General features: G+C 38.2%; 1 protein-coding gene across 4 annotated transcripts; it reads right to left on the bottom strand.

Annotated features, from left to right (window-relative positions):
* Window positions 1–2,777: 2,777 nt before the first annotated feature.
* On the bottom strand, window positions 2,778–18,460 carry LOC113963542 (arylsulfatase D-like). Of its 4 annotated transcripts, XM_027674741.1 has the most exons (12): window positions 17,902–18,257; window positions 16,607–16,675; window positions 15,737–15,786; window positions 15,044–15,193; window positions 12,680–12,801; window positions 11,127–11,249; window positions 7,680–8,103; window positions 6,826–6,962; window positions 5,419–5,553; window positions 4,601–4,763; window positions 4,187–4,308; window positions 2,778–3,573 (listed from the first exon to the last, which is right to left on the bottom strand). In XM_027674741.1, the coding sequence occupies exons 2-12, from the start codon at window positions 16,649–16,651 to the stop codon at window positions 3,203–3,205; spliced, it is 1,842 nt and encodes a 613-aa protein (XP_027530542.1). In that variant the 5' UTR covers window positions 16,652–16,675; window positions 17,902–18,257; the 3' UTR covers window positions 2,778–3,202. The 4 variants fall into 4 exon arrangements, with proteins under 4 accessions (XP_027530542.1, XP_027530544.1, XP_027530545.1 ...); XM_027674743.1 differs by lacking the exons at window positions 16,607–16,675; window positions 17,902–18,257 and adding an exon at window positions 18,369–18,460; XM_027674744.1 differs by lacking the exons at window positions 16,607–16,675; window positions 17,902–18,257 and adding an exon at window positions 18,369–18,439 and having other exon boundaries at window positions 15,737–15,834.
* Between the last annotated feature and the right edge of the window lie 497 nt (window positions 18,461–18,957).

The raw sequence follows: 18,957 nt of genomic DNA, 5'->3' as shown, positions 1-18,957 counted from the left end.
TGAACATAAGTAACCAGTTTATAAATGGTTCCTTAATTGTAGCAATTATTAATGAGAAATAAATAAACTGCCTAATGACAGAAAGTCAACTCCATAACTGGCTCACATGTTTTGAGTTTTGGAAGTATCCCAGTCTTCTGCTGAGACTAGTAAAATCCTTTATAAGAAAACCACCAAAAAGCTGTGGAGGCTACTCAAGTGTACAGTAGAAAAACACTGAAACATCAATGACAAAATAATGCTAACTGAATTCAAATCCTGAAAAGCAGGACAAGGAAGTGTTTGCTTTTTATATTCTACCAGCAATTTATAATAATAATAATAATCATAATAATCATAATTTTTAATTGCTATTTTTAGGTAGGAAAAAAATGCTTAGTTGTAAAATACTGTGTTATGATGTGATGCTTAGCGGAAATTGTGAGGCAGTGTTGTGTCCATGCCAGTTACATAGTACAGATAGATACGCTGTGAGGGGTTTTAATTTGTAATCCTGATTTTGACATTTCTAGGTACTGCAGTTGATTATTTATATTTTGATTTGCCCCTGAGATGCTATTTAACAGACACTGTCAGTCTTGTTTGAGATAGTGCTCAAGCATAGACATAGATACCAACTTGTGAGTTCAGGGATAAAATTGTTAATCTGTGAAGCCTGGCAGATTCTCAGAATGTTGCATCACAGTGTCCACAGAAGAACACTAAGCTTGAAATACTGAAATCTGTGTGATTTTAGTTGGTGATTACATGCTGAAATCAAGATGGAGCACTTGACCAACGTGTGTTCAGGAGAGTTCAAAGTCAGCTTAAAATACTCCCATTATTCTAAAGCAAAAAAAAAAAGATCAAATACAACTTAAAAAAAAGAAAAAGGAAGAATTCTTTTTTTTCTTCTCTTCTTCTTCTGCTTCACAGATCTCCTTTTTAGTAAAACAGACAAATATTTTATGACTAATTTGAATGAAAAGAGATAATTATATTTTCATGCTAAAATGTTGTTTTTTACAGTGTTTGAAAACATTTTAAGTATCCAAATTTAGATTTTAGGGGGTTTGTAAGACACTCTTGAAATTCATCTTGAATACTATCTATGTCATCTTAGGCTACGACCAGCATAATCATCTAGATGAAGACTGTATTGTGACTAAGCAGTAAAGATCAGTCTTAGCAAATGATTTGCACTGAAACAGTAGCTCATTCATTGGGTAGAAAAAAAGAAACGTGAACAGGCTGATTAGTATTTGACAGTTAGGATGTTTCCAACTATGATTTTGTCAAGGCAGCCTTTATTATTGCCCATGATTGTTCCACATGTGGTGTCCATGTTATCCAACTCTAAATGTTTGCTGATTGCATGGCACTTTGGATATCAGCAGGGCTTGATGACTCTGATTTCATATACAAACACCAGTGTCCAAGACAAACCCTAGCTCAGATGTTTTCTGGTACCCTCTAGCTCCAAATGGATATCCTACAGTGCTATGAAGATTTTCTGTGCAAGAAAAACTGCTTCAATCATATGAACGCTCATATTTTTAAAGGTGTTGAAAAATTGAAAGGATATAAAATCCCAGAGGCTAAACTGGCTTGAGAATGGAAGTGAGATCTTGGAATGACTGAGAATATAAAAAATGCCAGTCTGATTGCAGTCATTTCAGGTAAAGAAAAGACTTCATATTGAATATGAAAAGACCTTTAAATCTATCCAAGAAAGAAACAGTTAAATAGAATACACTCAAATGAGGAAAAAAGCAGACATTTCTAACAATGGAGGAAGTTAAGCAGCAATCCAGAACATGTGAAGTGATGGATTTACTGAATCTCTTGAAGTTTTCACAGTAAGACTTGAGCACCTTTCTCATCAATAACACTGATGGAGCACCTGGGTGAATTATAACTGTCTGTGAAGTGCATGAAGTCACAGCATAAAATAAAACTTTGCTTTTAAGCTGTAGGGCTTTATTTGCCTGCGGATTTCCTCATGGCTGAATTGTAGGAAATGAAGGAGGAAATAAAAATAAACCAAATATTTATCAAGGAAGATGAAGAAGAGAAACAGGTCCTAGCACAGTAGTTAGAAGAACAGTTAAAAACATGTGAAGTAAAGCAAATGGGCAAATTCTGTTCTTAGATGCCTACATATTCAGATATACCAGTGTAAACATGTCTATGTGAACAGATGAATTTTATGCCCTGCAATGAAAAGCATTACCTGCAAGGCCATTTAACTAGGAAAAATTCTTTTAATACAAAGAAGAAAAGAACTGCAGCAAAAGAGCAAGAGCAAGGAGATAGACCTAAGTAACTCTAGCTCTTTGGTGGAGTGGAAATGTTACTTGTGAAGTAAGAAATGCCTTTATTTTGCATTTCTTTTTTTCCATAGTAAATTATCATTTCTTTTTATAGTTAGTGTTTGACATCTTTCAAAGAGTCTTTTCTGAACCTGCTACTTGTCAGCACCAATGAGTTATGACTGAGATAAGGGCAACAGGGTAACCTGTGCAGTCATGTGCCCAAATAACTGAACTCATTACCAGTGTGGCACTTCTGTGGCCATCAATACCAAAATGCCTTTGCCAGTGCTGCTTAGGGAGCTGGGTGGTCTGGGAGCTTTGGAAAGGAAAAATCCTTTCCCTTTTGTATCAAAAGAGGCTCACTCCAATCAGAGGAGTCCCATCCTTCTCAGAGAGTGCAGACAGCTGCTACTCAGTTTGTCATGTTTCTGGGCAAAATTATTTTTAAATTATTTTGGAAGCAATAGTCTGCAAAATTTTATTATAGGAGCACCTTATACATCACCAGTAATGATAACAAAATTAAGGAAGACCTCAGTCCAGGACTCACGTAGAAATTCGGCACAAAAAAACCAAAACAAAGCTTCTGAGCGTACATTCGTAATCATCAAAACGTAAGTTATATCATTACTTGTACAGATCTAATCTTTACCTGCTTCGGTGCATTTGAACTATTCATTCAGTTGTCAGCAGATGCAAGTTAAAACATAGTCTTCAGAGCATTCTGTCTTAATCCCTACCTGAGAGAGTCCAGCCTATAGCCACCTTTACTAAATACTGTGCCATTCACTGGAACAATTCTTATACAAAGGCTCCATTTAGAGAAACAAATGACCCACTGATCAACACCCCGAAAGGAAACACTCTTAATCTAAATACATTTCTGAGGAAGTATCTCTTTCCATCCTTTACAGGTCAGCAAGTTTACTATCACCTTCCTTATCACACCAGCAGAATGGGAATGTCCCACAGCATGGCTGCAGCCACGGCTTCCACACCACGTTGTACACGGAGAGCTGCTCTGGGACTGGAGTCAGTGTCCTGCGATGCTCTTCGATGGCTCTTCCAATTGTCCTTATGACAGTGTCAAAGAGGGGCTCAATGTCAGCCGAGAGAGGTTTGGCTTCAGAAGGGTCTCGTGAGAGATCAAACAGCAACGGAGGGTCATGGTGGGTCACACCTTCCCCAAAACATGGGCAAAATCCTCTATCATAACAAGCCCCAGCTCCAGGAGGACTGAAGATAGGGGTCACATAGTGAGCCTTCCAAATGGCTCCACCTGGCAGGAAAGAAAGAATCACAGAAGGCTTGCACTGGTACTGGCAGTTATCACAGGGAAGAGTGAACTAGAGTTCATTTCTGTTTGCACTTCAGCTCTACACTTATTAGTTGATATAGTATTTTAATTTCATTTAAAATTAGGTGTCACAGAATTAAACCAATAATGTAAAATGATTTCTGACATTTTGAAATTTCTCCAAAGTTTTCAGCAAGTACAAGCTATCAGTCACTTCGCTTTTTAGGAAAACATGAAAAAAAGATTTGGGGATTCCATGGCTTGCTTCCTTTTTAAGGTAGCAGGACTACAGACAAAGGGCTGAGACAAGGACTTCTCTATGAGACAAGGAGGGTACTGACTCCCCAGGCATTGCTTTCAGGTGGAGATGTGGGTGAGACCTATCCTGAGCTCTAGTAGCCTGCCTGGCACACCACGTGCCTTGAAGCCACAAAAAAACTCTTTGTGCCGTACAATACAGGCAATGCTAGTAAGTACTTTAACACCTTATACCTGGAATTACATAGAAAGCTGCAATCCCAGAAAAAAATGTGTTAGGCCAGTGTGCCCTTCTGTAGACTGGACCTAATTTTTTGGAGAGAGGCTGTATACTCACTGTCTTTCTGGTGCCACCTCACAGCATGTAAATGAATGCCACAGTAGTGGAACAGGAACTCGTGCTCTGAGTGCACAACCGTTCCTCGCAGTAGAGGCATCAGATCCCGGCCATCAATTATCCTAACAGATAAAAACAGAGATCATCAGACTGATCTCTATATAGGACTGCATTCCTCCTGCAAACCTCTTGCTGGAACTGGCAACTTTGAATGAGAAAGAGGCTTGCAGAAGATATTGGGTAGAGGCTCAATTTCAAATGTAGAGAAGAGATGACCAAGCTGTGCTAACATAAACGTGCCTAGAAAAGGAGCAGGACTGAGAAAGAAAACATCAGACTCTTAGCATGTGTTTCCAAACTTTATTTTCCATTATTTTGGGAAAGAAGGAGTAATAAAGATATTTATGTTTGTACCTGTCCTGAGGCACTGCCCCTCCAGCCAGATGAACTACTGTAGGATAAATATCCATAAGGCTTGTAGGTTCATCAATAACTGTTCCTGGAGGTAACACTCCTGGCCATCTAAATATGCCTGGAACACGAATTCCTCCTTCCCAGCCTCCCATAGCTTTTCCACCTTTCATTAAAAAAAAAAAAAAGGATTTAAAATAAATTTCATTTGAAATAAAGAGAAATTTTAGACAAATGTTACTGTATTATAAGCTAATGTTAATTTCATGAGCCTTCTTTACTCTTTTGTTTTTACTGCCAAGCTCCTTCTCCTCAGCATCAATGAAAGTGTGTTCACTAGATCAGCCCCACTCCTGAATGACCTTCTTTTTTATTTTTTTTTTACTTCCTTCTATTATTTTACGAACACATTGCCCCATCAGCACTCAGTGTGGATAAAATTTTCAGGCATAAAATGATTTCCTAGTCTAGTTCTCATCTTTCTTCTACAATCCTATAACATTCCTGTCGTTGTGAAAGCAAGGATTCAGATGTAAGATGAAAGTAGTATTAAGTGAGAAGTTATACAATCTTAATAAAAATTAACTTGTGGTTACTTGCCTCATGAGGAAATTACGGTTTGAGAATTCATGCTTATAAAGAACACCTGCCCATTGTTAGCATTTACTTCATTTTTAAATACCTAATTAAAATGAGACAAATTTGCTTCTCAATGATAAAATACTGTCACTCTTTAAGCATACAGTCTTATCTACACCTTAGGGGTGTCCAAATACTCTACTAGTTGATGCTGGGTTGTCACTGTCCCTGACAGCTCTTACCTTTGTATATTCCATTCCAGCCACCCAGCTGCCTTTTGTCTTCTTGTCTTTCCAGCCATCCACCATGATCAGAGGCAAAGTAAACTAGTGTAGTATCTTTCAAACCTTCCTTATCAATAGCATCTAGAACCTGGCCTGTAAACACAAGAATATCTGTGTAATGAAAAGAAAAAAATATAGCTTACACTACATAAATTTTAGCCTCTGACTTGTCAACATTCATCAATGTAATTTCTTATCCATGTAGGGTTGCCCATTGTTTAAAAGAAGAGTTTTTTAAGATCAGGATTTTTAGTTATTATTTCACTAATATTAATATTATTGCTTATTAAAAGCATAGAAAATTTGTGATGTGCTGTAATCCCTTTATTATTTGTATTTTAACAAAGGAGTGCAACAACCACAGTCACAGGCTGTATTGTAAAGGACAAAAGTGCCACGTACTGTAAAAACATGGAAAGAAAATGTGATTCAAGACCCCAAAAAGTTAGATTCTGCATCAGTCAGAGATGAGAAATGTGTAAAAACACGTGTAAAACGTGTAAAAAATGTCATGTACCCTTACTTTATGTTGTCTAGACCACAGTTAGGATGTGGATTACATTACTGGATGGTTATAATATACATTAATGATAAATTTCCTTTTCATTTAAAAGTAATTCTTGAACTGTTTCTGATGTTCTTAATTTCTTAATTATATTCATGGTGTGTAAGTGTTTGACAGGTAGGTTTGAAACCAATTTCTGTGTATGTACCTAACCCTTATCCCTTTTGCCAATATGGGTCCTTTTCCTCCATCATGACTGAATGATAAATAACTCCTTTTTCCCTCCAAAAAACCAGGCTGAAGAATCTAATTTGGGGGGGCATACCAATTAAAATTTATGAACACTTCTGGATTTATGAATGGGGCTGAAAAATATTCATTACGCTGCTTCATGCGGCAGTCAGAAATAAATAGCCTGCTGGTTTATGTCTGGAATTAATTTACTTATCAGTTTTATCACGTTCTGATTACCTACTTAGAAATGACCATAAGAGGCTGAAATCACCTGGTCTCTATAAATCAAAGAAAATGAAATAATTCTCAATATTCAATAAGAAGATCAGGAGAGCTCCTTGACAGGAGCTAAGGGGACACAGTTAAAACTGGTAAACACTTGACCAAAAAAAAAAAAAGAATGAACAGAAAGACTCATTTTGTCCAAGGCTGGAGAAAGTAAAAAGCCAATGCTATAAGACAACAGTGCTCATACAAATTAACAGATGTTCATAAAAAGCTTAGGACGTCTTCCTACTTGTTTTTAATTATCTTCCTTGTCCTTTTCATAACAATTGTGTTTTATTACATGTTTAGACCTAGGTATTAGATAGTTGGAGACATTTTTATTTGCTATGGTGACTTACCCACGATCCAGTCCATCTCCTCTACATTGTCTCCATATAAACCATGTCTGCTCCTCTGAAGGAACTTCTCTGTGGTGAGGAGAGGGGTGTGGGAATGTAAAAAGGAAAGAAAGAGGAGGAATGGCTTGTGCTTATTTCTAAGGAACAGAAATCAACATTTTGTTATTAGGGAGGAAGGTTCTCAATGCATACAGAGGTCAGTCGTAATGAAAGATGGTATTATTTGTGTATAGATATTTCAACAATCTCTTCAGAGACATCATAGTTTGTAACCCGGTGATTAGGATTTGTCTGATCAAATAATGTTTGGCTTGTATAAAATGACCCTCTTTTTTCCTCTGAATCATAGATAGAAAACTTCTGGGTTGAAGCTCCACTTTCTGCTATTGCAAACCACCACTGTGCTACTGAAGTGAAGGCAGCAGGTTCATCTCCTGCCAGCTGCTGCCCACGTACCAGACTGTATGATAAGGCTCCAACACAGCCCTGCTCCAGGGAAGGAATTCCCTGGCCCACACATGCATTTCTGACATTAGCTGCTATTCCTTAAAGCTGCAATGTTGGTCTCATTGATAGATATATATATTTCCCCAATGTAGTCAAGAAATATTCAGTCCAACACATGGAAATTTGGAAATGTTATCAGCTTTAGTGAAGTAAAACATCCTTAAGCAGCAGCTAATTTTTTGGTTTAATGATACCATATAAACATTGATATTATTTAAAATTAATAAGCTTAATAATACTTATAATCCTATATGACATAAAAATTATAAAACACTCACATGGCAAAGTGCTGTTTAAAAGTTGCAAGATGTTCAAGAAAATTTGTGATCAAAGAAAAGCCACTTTACCTTTCAATAAATGAAATGGACTCTCTCAAGATAAGGGATGTAGTTCTGTCTGTCACCATTGGCTGCTCAGTAACTTCATGGTTTCTCATCATAATGCAGTTCCAGTAGCGAACAAACCCATAACTTGAGAACCAGGATACAAAGAACAGGAGACTAAACCCAGCAAGGCAGATCAGTGTTTTACAGTGGACTGGAATCAAGCCGGTCAGTCTTCCCAGGGCAGCAGTGAGTGCAATGAGGCCAATCATTTGAGTAGAAAGCCAGAGTTTCCTTCTAAAGGCTCTGTCCATCTCCGGTGTTTCTGTTGGTTGACAGTCACTTATTAGCGTAAAAGGCATCCCATAAAAATAGTCAAATCCATGATTTAAAGGGTGATGGCAATGGTCATTGCGGGATTCACAGTTAACACCTTGATGCCACTTCCCTGAAAATATAGATTTTTAAAACGTAAAGAGAAGATATTTGAAAAAACTGGATACGTTTTCCTCATCAAAATATTTCTCCAAAATGGATGGTTTCATTCTGCTGGTGATGACTTCTTCATCCTACACAGAAATATACTGAGTATCTAGTGATATAATGGGTTTGATGAAACCAAACCTCTACCAACAAAGTTATTGGTGCTCTGCACACATATTCATGCCCTTAAGCTTTTATCAAATATTAAAAAAAATGGATTATAAAGGGAACTAGAAATTGAGAAAAATTCAGAACCGAGCAAAAAATGTACAGCCTTTCTGGAGACCTATCAGGTAAAGTAGGAGGAAGCTATCATTTTTTAACCACAGGGCAAAATAACACTGTTCTGTTGTCTCTTAACTTCAAGGTGCTATGCAGACTTGTTTCTGAAAAGTTTTGAAGAGCTTGATGTCAGGATTGTGGCAACACTCGTTGGTGCCAGACTGAAAAGGGAGGCTATGGAGAGTAGTCAAATAACTGGCAGCTCAGCTGTCTGTTTGCCAGATAAACCACCAGATCCTGAAAAGCTTGAGCTCAGAAGATCAGGATTTCTCATGAAACAGTACATATGTAAGTAACTTTGCCGATCATTGTATCTCCATATACTGAATGAGAATAAAAGACTTAGTTTTGTAAATATTTTTGCTATTTGTATTTTGTCAAATTTTAAAAAGTTAAACCCTCCTTCTTTTAAATATTGAAGTCTTCATATATCAGAAGGAACATCTCTTGACCTTTTGCAATGCAATTTTTTCTTTATTATGAACATACAAACTATTATGATGAAGGGCACATCAAAACCATGCTTCTTCTTCCCCTCCAGCCTATTCAAACAGACTGGTTAGGCACTTACATGGGGACATTGCCAGCAGGCTCATTTGGCTCAAACACTGAAGTTTGTGAATATCTGAATCAAATGAACAAAATCTACCTCTCATCACAGAGACGTAGTGTAAGTGCATTTTATGATCTCTGATGTAATGCAGATCTTGGGTACTAGATCTATAGACCAAAATGAACATTTGGAATTGCATTTGAAGACTAATTTGCAACTAGTTCTTATTGTGGAGTCAGGAATTGTGCACTTACAAGAGGATGTTATAGTAAACCATTTGTTTAGGATATTACCAATACATATACTAGCAGCCAACCCTAAGTAGGTTTCAACAGAATTGCTGTGCATTACAATAGGAGCAGAAAAAAAACGCTTCAGAGGGAAAAAAACGCTGCTCTTCAGATATAAACATAAAGAAAGAATGGAAGGTCCACTCTAGGTGGATGAATTGCTTTCAGCTAAAATCTCTACTCAGTTTACCTCTTGACATATTTAGAGCCAGCTATAGTATGAAACAGGTTTGTAATCAATACATAGATGCATTGGTCATTAATACAGGTGCGGCTATAGTATCCTTGAAATCCAAACGCACTCCAACACCTAAATCTCCAGCCAAGGTCGATAAAGACTTCTGACATGCTAGAAAAGACTCAAATATCCAGAAGATAAACTAAGTGTATAATTAAGATAAATTAATCTCTGAGGGCATATGTTATGCAACATTGGCTTTTTGACTACAAAGTATCTTCAAAGCATTTCCCAACAAAAAGTCTCATTATCACCTCAAGCTGCAGATTATTAATAGGATTTAATTTGCAATTAAACTGGTTGTGCTCAGGGCAAAACAATCACAAACTATTCAGGTGCGACTACTTAGTGCTCATTCGGCTGTGGTGACATGCATAGATGTTAAGATTTTTTTGATTCATGACTTGAATGTAAAATTCTTGTGGGCTTTTGCTTTCCACCATCCCCTACGGTGCAATTAATCAGGATCTGTCAATCCAGTTAAACTAAGTGATGCTTTTGGTGTCCATAGTGTGATTTTAGCTGAGATGCCCACAGGGAAAATGCTAGTTCATTTTGCTTCTGGGAAGTATGCAGCAGAGTCTCCCTGCAGGGCAATTCCCTTGGGACAGTGGAGAGAAATCTGACTGTTTTTTTAGTGATTACGTGCTGAAACCAAGTTGAAGCATGCACAGGGTGTTTTATGAGCTGATTAAAACAACTAAAATAATATTGCTGCAAAACTAACAGGAGATGGAGCTTTAGTAATGTAGAATTTAAATAGCATAGAAGGCTTCTTTTAGTTTTGTCCTGTGTGGTTTAGATTTATTCTGTTGAATGAATATAAATCTATTTTTACAGGAACTTTTATTACTACATTCAGTTGGTTTGTGCAGCCAATATTTTTAAGTATCAGATGTAGATTTTGGATTTTGATATTTTAGATGCTGGATGAAGTAGAACAATTAGCTGAAAACTCAGCTCAGGAATGTTTGTGCTTTATCAGCCTGTGGAATTACGTGACATATCTAAGATAAATAATTATTTGAAACTAGATCATGACTAAAAGTTACAACTATTAAAAAGATAGAACTATAATATATAAACAAAATTCATGTCAGTGCTGAAGAAGGCAATGTTTTACAGGCTGTACTGAAATCTTGGTGAACTTAGTGCTGTATTGAAGAAAAAAATAATTGCTTTGTTTCTGGTTTTGAAAGGCCAAATCCTGTGATACTATAAATTGGCTCTACTGGTTTAAGTAGCAGCTGTTCCCTTTTGCCATGAATCTACTCTGAACTGGGTAAAACATCATCATGCATATTTAAATGGCACTCATATTTTTGCCTTTTTTTATGAAATAGCATCAAATAAGCATCTTGTACCTGGTACAATAATATTCAGGAATTATTAACATATTTTCCATTATATATTTTAACAACCAGTAAAGTTTTTCTGCTTCATCAGATGCTTGTTCTTTTAAGAAACGTACTATCTGGTCGGTATTTCTTCTTACATAATATTCTTAAATTGGGAAATAAAAATATTCCAACTGAAGTATTAGCAGTTACTAACTAAAACAACTGGTTCGAGTGAGATGTGCAGGTGAAACACATTCTAGAACATTTTTAGGAGTGTCTCCATACCTATCAGTCCTGTGCTGTAGCCTTGCTTCTGCAGTATTTTGGCAAAAGTGGTTTCATTTGGAGGAAGGCCTCCTGAGCCAGCATTCCAAAAAATAACACGGTAGTTGTTTGTAGCATCCATCCCTAAAAATAAAGCAATCTGAGTACTTTTAGCAACATACTTTGTTGTTTCCTGATTTCGTTGAAATCACAATGTTAAACATTCATCTTAATGCTGTTTGTTTGGGAAAATGAATCTAGGACTCTGGGCAAAATTAAACAAGAGTTAAGCCTCTCTATGGTACCCATTCTTCTTTGTACCTCACACTGAGACATCTTATTTAATTTAATCTAATTTCATTTCATTAGGAATGACACAGTTGTATAGGAGCTTTTATATGTTGCAGTGGCATCCAGGCTGTATGAAACGCACTTACTTAGTGTGACTGTGAGGGCAGGGAAGAGCATAAGGAGACTTAAGCCCTCTATTAGCCTCAAACTCCAGCTCACATAAGGCTGCCTGGGAACTCAAGATTCCCCTGCACAGTGTCATGACCGGTATCCCGTTTCTGAGACCCACAGAGTAGTTACCTAGCACTGCAGTATTCTCTTCACCTGCAGGTTTTAGCATTTTATACTGGCATAACCCCATCATACAGCGTTGTGTGAAGTTCAGTCACTCCTGGCAGTGTTGAACATCTCTGGTCCTATTGTTATAGTGGGAGAGGGTTTGTACAAGCGTACATGCACTTCCAAGCTACCAGTCTCAGTGGGAGCTGTCGTGATAAATGTAGGATGACATATCAGCTTCAAAATGCCTCAGGAATGAAGGCTCTGAAGATAATTTGCAATAGAACAAGCGTTTGAGAGTTGGTGTTAGAAACATGTAGAGCTGTTTGTTTTTCATACCTCTTCATCTCAGGGATGCAGTTTGACAGGATAGTATTTTTTCTTCAAAAACACTACTGGGAAAAATAATATAGCTGTCAAACTGTTATTTCATAGGGTAGATTAATTATGACAGATTCGTAAAGAAGCTTTCCCATACATGACTCGTTCTGCACCTCGACTGGAGGGAATGGACACACACCTGCACAGATCTACTCTGCTCCCTGCAGGGCTGAGCTGCTTCTGACATATGATGAGGAGTCACCCGACAGAAATTAATATAACTGGTGCTTTAGAAATGTGTCATTATTATTATTATTATTCATGTTTTGTGTAATGATTTCTTTGAATGTAACGATTTGCTCTAACTTCATTCTAGCTGCAATCTATACAACAGAGCACCAAAAGGCAACCAAAATTGTGAGTTGGGGGGACCAAGATGCTCTGCAGAGCTGGTTTTTCTCTGCTCTGCTTCCCCCCCAATCGGTTGGATGTACTCCATAAATATAGATGCCACCTCCAAGGTTCTAGGCCTGGCTGGTGTCTTGTGGGTCTCAGTGAGGGGTGATGTGTCTGTGGCACCCCTTCTATTTGCACACCCTCATTTTTTTTGTGCCCATCGTATTACATTGTTCTCTACAGTAATAAAGCAATGTTTAAAGGCTGCTTGGTTTTGCAAGGCGAACCTGATCGGAGGGGATATCTGCCAGTGAGGAAAGCTGCTCTGCTGGGGGTGCAAAGTGGAGCTGCAGCAATGTGTTGGGTCAGTTTCACTCCTTCCTTTGCCAGGCGATCAATGTTCGGGGTCCTAAAAATACAACCAGCACCATCAGATATCATTCAGAGGGTGTTTCAAGGGAATAAAGAATTATATACTTATCTTTATTTTGGGAAGTTTCTTCTATTTGAAGATGGTCAGGACATAATTTTTTAAAATTTATTTTAACTTTCTCAAGTAATAGGGAAATAGTTCTCTTTTTTCTTTTTACATTAACATCAGTATCTGGATTAATTTCAAGCCAACCATTCCTTCTTGTTTCCCATGTCCTGTGAAGAGTCTTGCAGAAATCATAGAACTTTAGAATGGTTTGGGTTGGAAGGGACCTTAAAAATAATCAATTTCCAAGCCTTCTGCTATGGGCAGGGACACCTTCCACTAGATCATGGTGCTCAGAGCCCCATCCAACCTGGTCTTGAACATTTCCAGGGATCAACAGCTTCTCTGGGCAACATGTTTCAGTGCCTCACCTCTCTCATAGTAAAGAATTTCTTTCTAATGTCTAATCTAAACCTACCCTCTTTCCATTTAAAGCCATTCCCCCTTGTCCTATCACTGCATTTCCTTGTAAAAAGTTCCTCTCAAGGCTTCTTATGGGCCCACTTTAGGTACTGGATGGCTGCTATAAAGTCTCCCTGGAGCCTTTTCTTCTCCAAAATATTTTTAAATTATATTTTTCTTACCCAGGGTTAAGGCTGAATTAACAGATAATCAATCCCATGGGGACAAGGAGAGCTATCTCTCTGCTGGACCTGTGCTTTTTCTCTCTGCCTCAGGAAGCTCCGCAACTTGCATGAAACATGCATAGACCTTTCATCCCTCCAGAGCTGCATTTCCTGCACCAGATTTTTAAAAAGCAGCATTTCCTACACCAGCTTTTTGAAGAGGAGTATATCAGCGTACAGTGTAATGGTAATTTAGTTGCCACAGGGTAACAATGCTTGACTACACAAGATGCTATGTGACTTATGGTACAGATAAGAAAGCAAACAAAATGCTTCTCCTGATGTTTGAAATGAAGGGAAAAGGAGAAAAATAGAAAGGAATCCTGCATGTTTTCACACTGTAGTGGCAATCTCTTGTGGCAACATGAATTAAGTGTAGATGAGAGAAGGGTATTTTGTGGACAACTGGCAACAAGCAAAACCAGGCTTGCCTAGCACACTAGTTACAGACAAGAGAATATCTTACGTTTCAGAATACAGTATCTCCTCTTCCAATGTAAGGTGTGCCTACTTCTACTTTAAATTAGATTCAACTTCAGTTTTACAATTTTGCTTTTGCAATTAGCAGTTCAGTGGTGTTCACATGTAGACAAAATCCTCAGTAGGGTTTCAAAAGATCCTGGATGTTTTGTTGGTTTGCTCTGGTACTGTTACAGATTCCTCCCTTAAAGACACACTGCCAGGAAAGAACGTCTGCAACAAGATTTCTTATTCTCTACAGCCTACAGCCTTTCATCAGAGATACCATGCAGTGTAACTTGGAAGAGCAGTTGGTATAGTTCCACCATTTAGCACAGCTGCCATCTCAGCTAGATAAACATGGCTTCTGAAAGGACCACTTCCCAAAATGTTGCTTTGAACTCCTGCCATTCTCAGCACTGTGGAGAGACAATTGCTAATAGACTTCAGGTACTTAGTCACTCCACTAGTACATCCCAAATGTACCCCACTGCTCTTGAAAAGAAAATCCATGCTATGGGGATGATGGTTTGGAGGCCCAGCATCGCAGAGCCCATCAGCTACCTACATTTGCGAGCTGCCTATCTGAAACTTGCCAACTGAAGCTGATTAAAGTAAGATTCTGAGAAATTTGCTGGGTGAGGGGAGTGATCACAGCAAATTTGGTTTTGTTCAAAGAAGTGACAAGCTGGTAGAAAGCCAGAAGGCAATACTGTGGCACAATTTTGAAAAAGAAGGCAAATTCTATGTCCTTGAGATTGAAAATAGAAGTATTTCCTAGTAACATAGCTCATTGCAACGATTTAACTGTACTTTGATGTAAGAATGGGAAACATAATGGCAACATAAAGTTAAAGTGAGGTAATAATATGTTGAAAGAGGGGACAACATTTCTATCTTTGAGTATAGCTCTTTCTCAATGTCAGGCAATTAAGGGATACACAAGAACAATTGGCATATTCCCACAGTGGTAGCAGAGCTGTCCCTGGGAATGCACTCTAGGCTATGATGTAATCCTAGGCAGAAGATTTCAGATTTACATTAAATATCACACCAGCTCTGTTCACCCTTACACTCAGTTTCCTTACCTGATAGTATCATTCCCATAGCAACCTACATCCCCTATGCCGAGGTCATCAGCCATCAACAGAACAATGTTTGGCTGTGTGATGATGGAAAGCTGTGTGACTGGTGGCTGCAGAAGCAGACCAAAAATCAGGAGTGTAACCAGGGGTGACCTGAAACACAGAAGAAGGAAAGAAGCCAATGACCTGGCCATTCATCATGCCCCCCATATGTAGCCAAAGACCCTCCAGTGTAAGCTTGGCTGCAGACCAGACCACTCTGTCCAGACACAGAGGGTGTGCTAAGTGTTTATCATTGACCCAAACAGATGTAATGAAAAGGAAAATGTCAGGTCCATAACTTTAAAATCTCCTTTTCTGATTGTTTCCAAGTTTCCTGTGAGCAGTCTCACGTGGGAATTTACAGGTAGCACGTGACACACAAGTGATTGTTCTTCAGTGGCTTGGGATGTTTATTAGAAGTTGGTCTGGGAAACTGAGGATGGGATCAACTTCCTCTGACATCATTCTTGACCAGACTGGGACCTTTGGGTTGTGCAAAAATTAATAACAAGAAAAACAAACAAACAAACCCCACATTGTTAGTGTACTTTATGGATAAACAATACTACTCTTTTATAACACAGTACTACATAATTATTAAGCTTCACTAAGATCTAAGTATGATGTAATGATAACTCATGATTTTTTTCTTACCAGTAAGATGCTAGTTGCCAAATCATTTCTGCATATGGAGTGTTCAGATCCTGCAAAACCAAGAGTATCTTGTCATATTTACATCTTCCTAGAAGTCACTGCAATAAAAATAGATTAAAAACTTTACCAAGGCCTGCTAACATTCTGTTTTATTTACTCCAATGCACCTCAGATCAGACCCTAAATGAAGAAGAGTAAAGGCATTAATGTTATTTTTTCTTGCTAGCACTTCTTCGCTTCTTAGAGGAATTTTTCTTTTTGTGTAGAGAAGTTTGTCTTAAAATAGCAAAATAATTCTCTTTTCTTACATGACTCAGCTGTGTGAAAAATACTTACTGTTCAGAAAGGAAAAGAAGACCTTTTTAAAATCCAGTCAATGTAATTTATTTTTCTGTGATCATAGAGAAAGTAGCAACCTGCTTCTTTACATAATGTGCCAAGTTTACTTTCAGGTTTATAAGAGGTATTTGTAGTTGTAGAAATTCTAGTCATCTGTTTCCAATAATATTTTCTTAGAAGAATTTTTGTCCTCTTGTTTTTTTACTGTAAGAATGCACAGGTTTCTCTGGGACTTTTCCTTTCCGTGCCGGGACAAGACAAACTATTTAAAGGCTTTGAAATAAGGGCCAAACGAATTTGGTTCAGAAGCTTTAAAATAGACTCCTTTCAAATTTATTCCATGTCTAGTTGAACTGTCCCAAGCATCTCAATTTTATAAATTATGTTGTTTTCATATTTTATTTTCCAGAAATGAGGTATTAAGCAGCTTATTTGATATCCATAGTCCTTACATTTTATCCATCAACACTACAAGCTTTGAAGGGAAAATTTAAACTTCTATACTTAGAAAATCAGCATCCAAACACTTACCAGTGCTGATACAGCGTTGCTATGTACAGACGCTGTTTTCTGCATTTGAGTTTGGGCCTTTGCTGCATCCTAAGTAGATATAGGAAAAGTACTGGAGAATACCTCAGCCATCTTTTACATTTAAATACTATGTGCCTCCAAAGCAGTTGAAATAAAAAGGAGTTGGAAAAAATCAGATTTAATTGTGCAATTGGTTGTCACTAACTGCTTGCACTTCACATTAGAGAGACATTGATTCAAAGCACAGCCTGGAGCTCAAGGCCGAGCTTCCTTAGAAGCTGCCCGTAAAACAGCAGGTAATACCGAAAACAGTTACTGCACTGGCTGGTATTATCCCTGTCAAGCCATTTCTTAGTGAAAGGTGGTGGGAGTCCGGTCAGAGAAACTTTAGCAGCTCTGGTGGGAGCAAGACAGAGAGTGAAAACAGCTTTCCCAATTCTGAACAATCAAAGGGAGCCCAGGTCCCTGCACACACAGCTGTGCAGCTCCCTGCTTGGCCCCTGGCAGCTGGGGCAGCAGCAAACAGTTCAGAGGATGCATTTTTGGAGACCTCTATGGAAGCACTTTTGCCAAAGCGCCACTGAAGCCATGCTGCAAACAAACAGTCCCCTCTGTTACCTGAACTGAATTTGGCTTAAAGCAAACTTTTTTTCTCCCTTTCACATCATTAATCCCTCCCCCAAAATAATTTAGATTTTATGCTCTTCTTCATCCATTTTAATAATCTCAGAATGGGGAGGGGGAAGGGCAGGAGAAGGGGGAAGGACATTTTAGCTTGCATATCTTTCATATTTAATTAATTGTTTTCCTGTATTGATTCAAAGCAATAAAATTCAAATTAAAAAGAAAAAAGTATTTACCTTTCCATCAAAATACTTACAGGATACTGAAATCCCAAGTCAAGCCAGTTTGCATAAGAGAAAATATTCATATTTTTAGATGTACTCAGATACACACAGTACCCATTTACGGCATCAGTTTGGCAACACTCAGCGAAAAGTCATACAGTTAATACCACTCAATTCAGTACTGTTCAGTCTGTGAAACTTTCTTTGAAAAATTCCTATTTTGAAGACTTGGAATAGATAAAAGTCAGACTCCTGATAACAAATTGACTGCAGCTCTCACTTTGTATGTATGTTTCTACGAGAATAATGTTGTTGTAAAGGGAAAAAAGTATTTTAAAAACTTCCTTGAGATATTTTTATCTGCAGGAGCAAGAAAAAAAAACTTTCCAAACACCCATTAAAATTTTCCTGTGCATTTTCCAACATAGTAAGGGAGGAATACAGTACCTGGTCAAGTTATGTTCAAAGCAGGCAGTTGATAGACTGGTGCATGAGCTTATTTTCAGTCGACTTAAAACCATTCAAAATTTTTCAGAACAAGGACTGCTGCTATGGCACAGCATCTAGTAACTGTTTCTGGAGACAGTCCTGAAATCTGCTGTAGTTGCACGTCCCACAGTTCACTACAGGAAAAGCGTGTTTACCAGAGCTTGCAAGCAGCTGGATGTTCTAGCTTATCCTGAAGTCCCTTAAGCTGCTCGTCCCACTGCTGTTTGCACAACTCTGACATTCACACAGCGTGTGAGGGTTGGGCTGGGGAACACCACAAATGCAGCTAAAATGCTTTCTGCCCAACCACCAGTTTCTCAAGGGATGGGAATGATCTCCTTCAAGTCTGAGACACTCCCATGAAAGGCACTATAAATAACCTTTCCTCACTTCCACCAGAGAAAAGAGAAAATCACTGTACTTACGGAGCAGCAATTCTTTGCCTGTAGAAATAGAAACTGAGCTAATTTCTTCACTTTATGGCAGTCCTCAGTGCTTGCAGCAGTGAAAAGATTGTCTCTGCACACGCAGTAAAAAATAGTTTTCGGGTGGGGAGGAAATGCCAGTAAGAGACTTGAATTTGCTTTTTCAGAAAATGAGTCATTCAGCTTCACTTCTGAGTGCTGCCTGTTTTCTTGTCGTCACTCAAAGGGACAAATTCAGGTTACATGCTGGCTAATGCTTGCTTTCTTGATTTTTCTTGTTTGAATCCTGCTGTACTGAGTGTTTTGGGACAGCATGAGGCAGTACTAAACAGCAATCTTGCTTTATTGACAGAATTTCCTGTGTCTTCATATCTTAAAAGAGAAGGGCGATGTTATTACGAGTTGATGGTTCATTACCAATTGCAATGCTCAGGTTGGTTTGCTAGTGGATCACCTCTGAGGCAAATTACAGCACCATAGGTGATCCCTTCCCTGCTCCCTCCCACCCTAACATTTGCATACTGAAGTGGTTACAGACAACACACACAGAAGAAGTGATGTGTCTGATTTTTCTTCTCTCAGTGCTTGC

Source organism: Neopelma chrysocephalum, unplaced genomic scaffold, assembly GCF_003984885.1.
Source record: "Neopelma chrysocephalum unplaced genomic scaffold, ASM398488v2 Primary Assembly neopelma1_25, whole genome shotgun sequence".
Classification (NCBI taxonomy): domain Eukaryota; kingdom Metazoa; phylum Chordata; class Aves; order Passeriformes; family Pipridae; genus Neopelma; species Neopelma chrysocephalum.
This window is presented reverse-complemented; position numbering and strand designations above follow the sequence as displayed.

What these genes read in the sequence shown, in the direction of transcription:
- LOC113963542 (XM_027674741.1), bottom strand. Translation starts at nt 16,651, where the DNA reads ATGCAGAAAACAGCGTCTGTACATAGCAACGCTGTATCAGCACTG. An exon ending in TCCATTTCATTTATTGAAAG is followed by an intron (nt 6,963 to 7,679) that starts GTAAAGTGGCTT and finishes TCTGTTCCTTAG; the next exon opens with AAATAAGCACAAGCCATTCC. An exon ending in CTGGAATGGAATATACAAAG is followed by an intron (nt 4,764 to 5,418) that starts GTAAGAGCTGTC and finishes TTTTAATGAAAG; the next exon opens with GTGGAAAAGCTATGGGAGGC.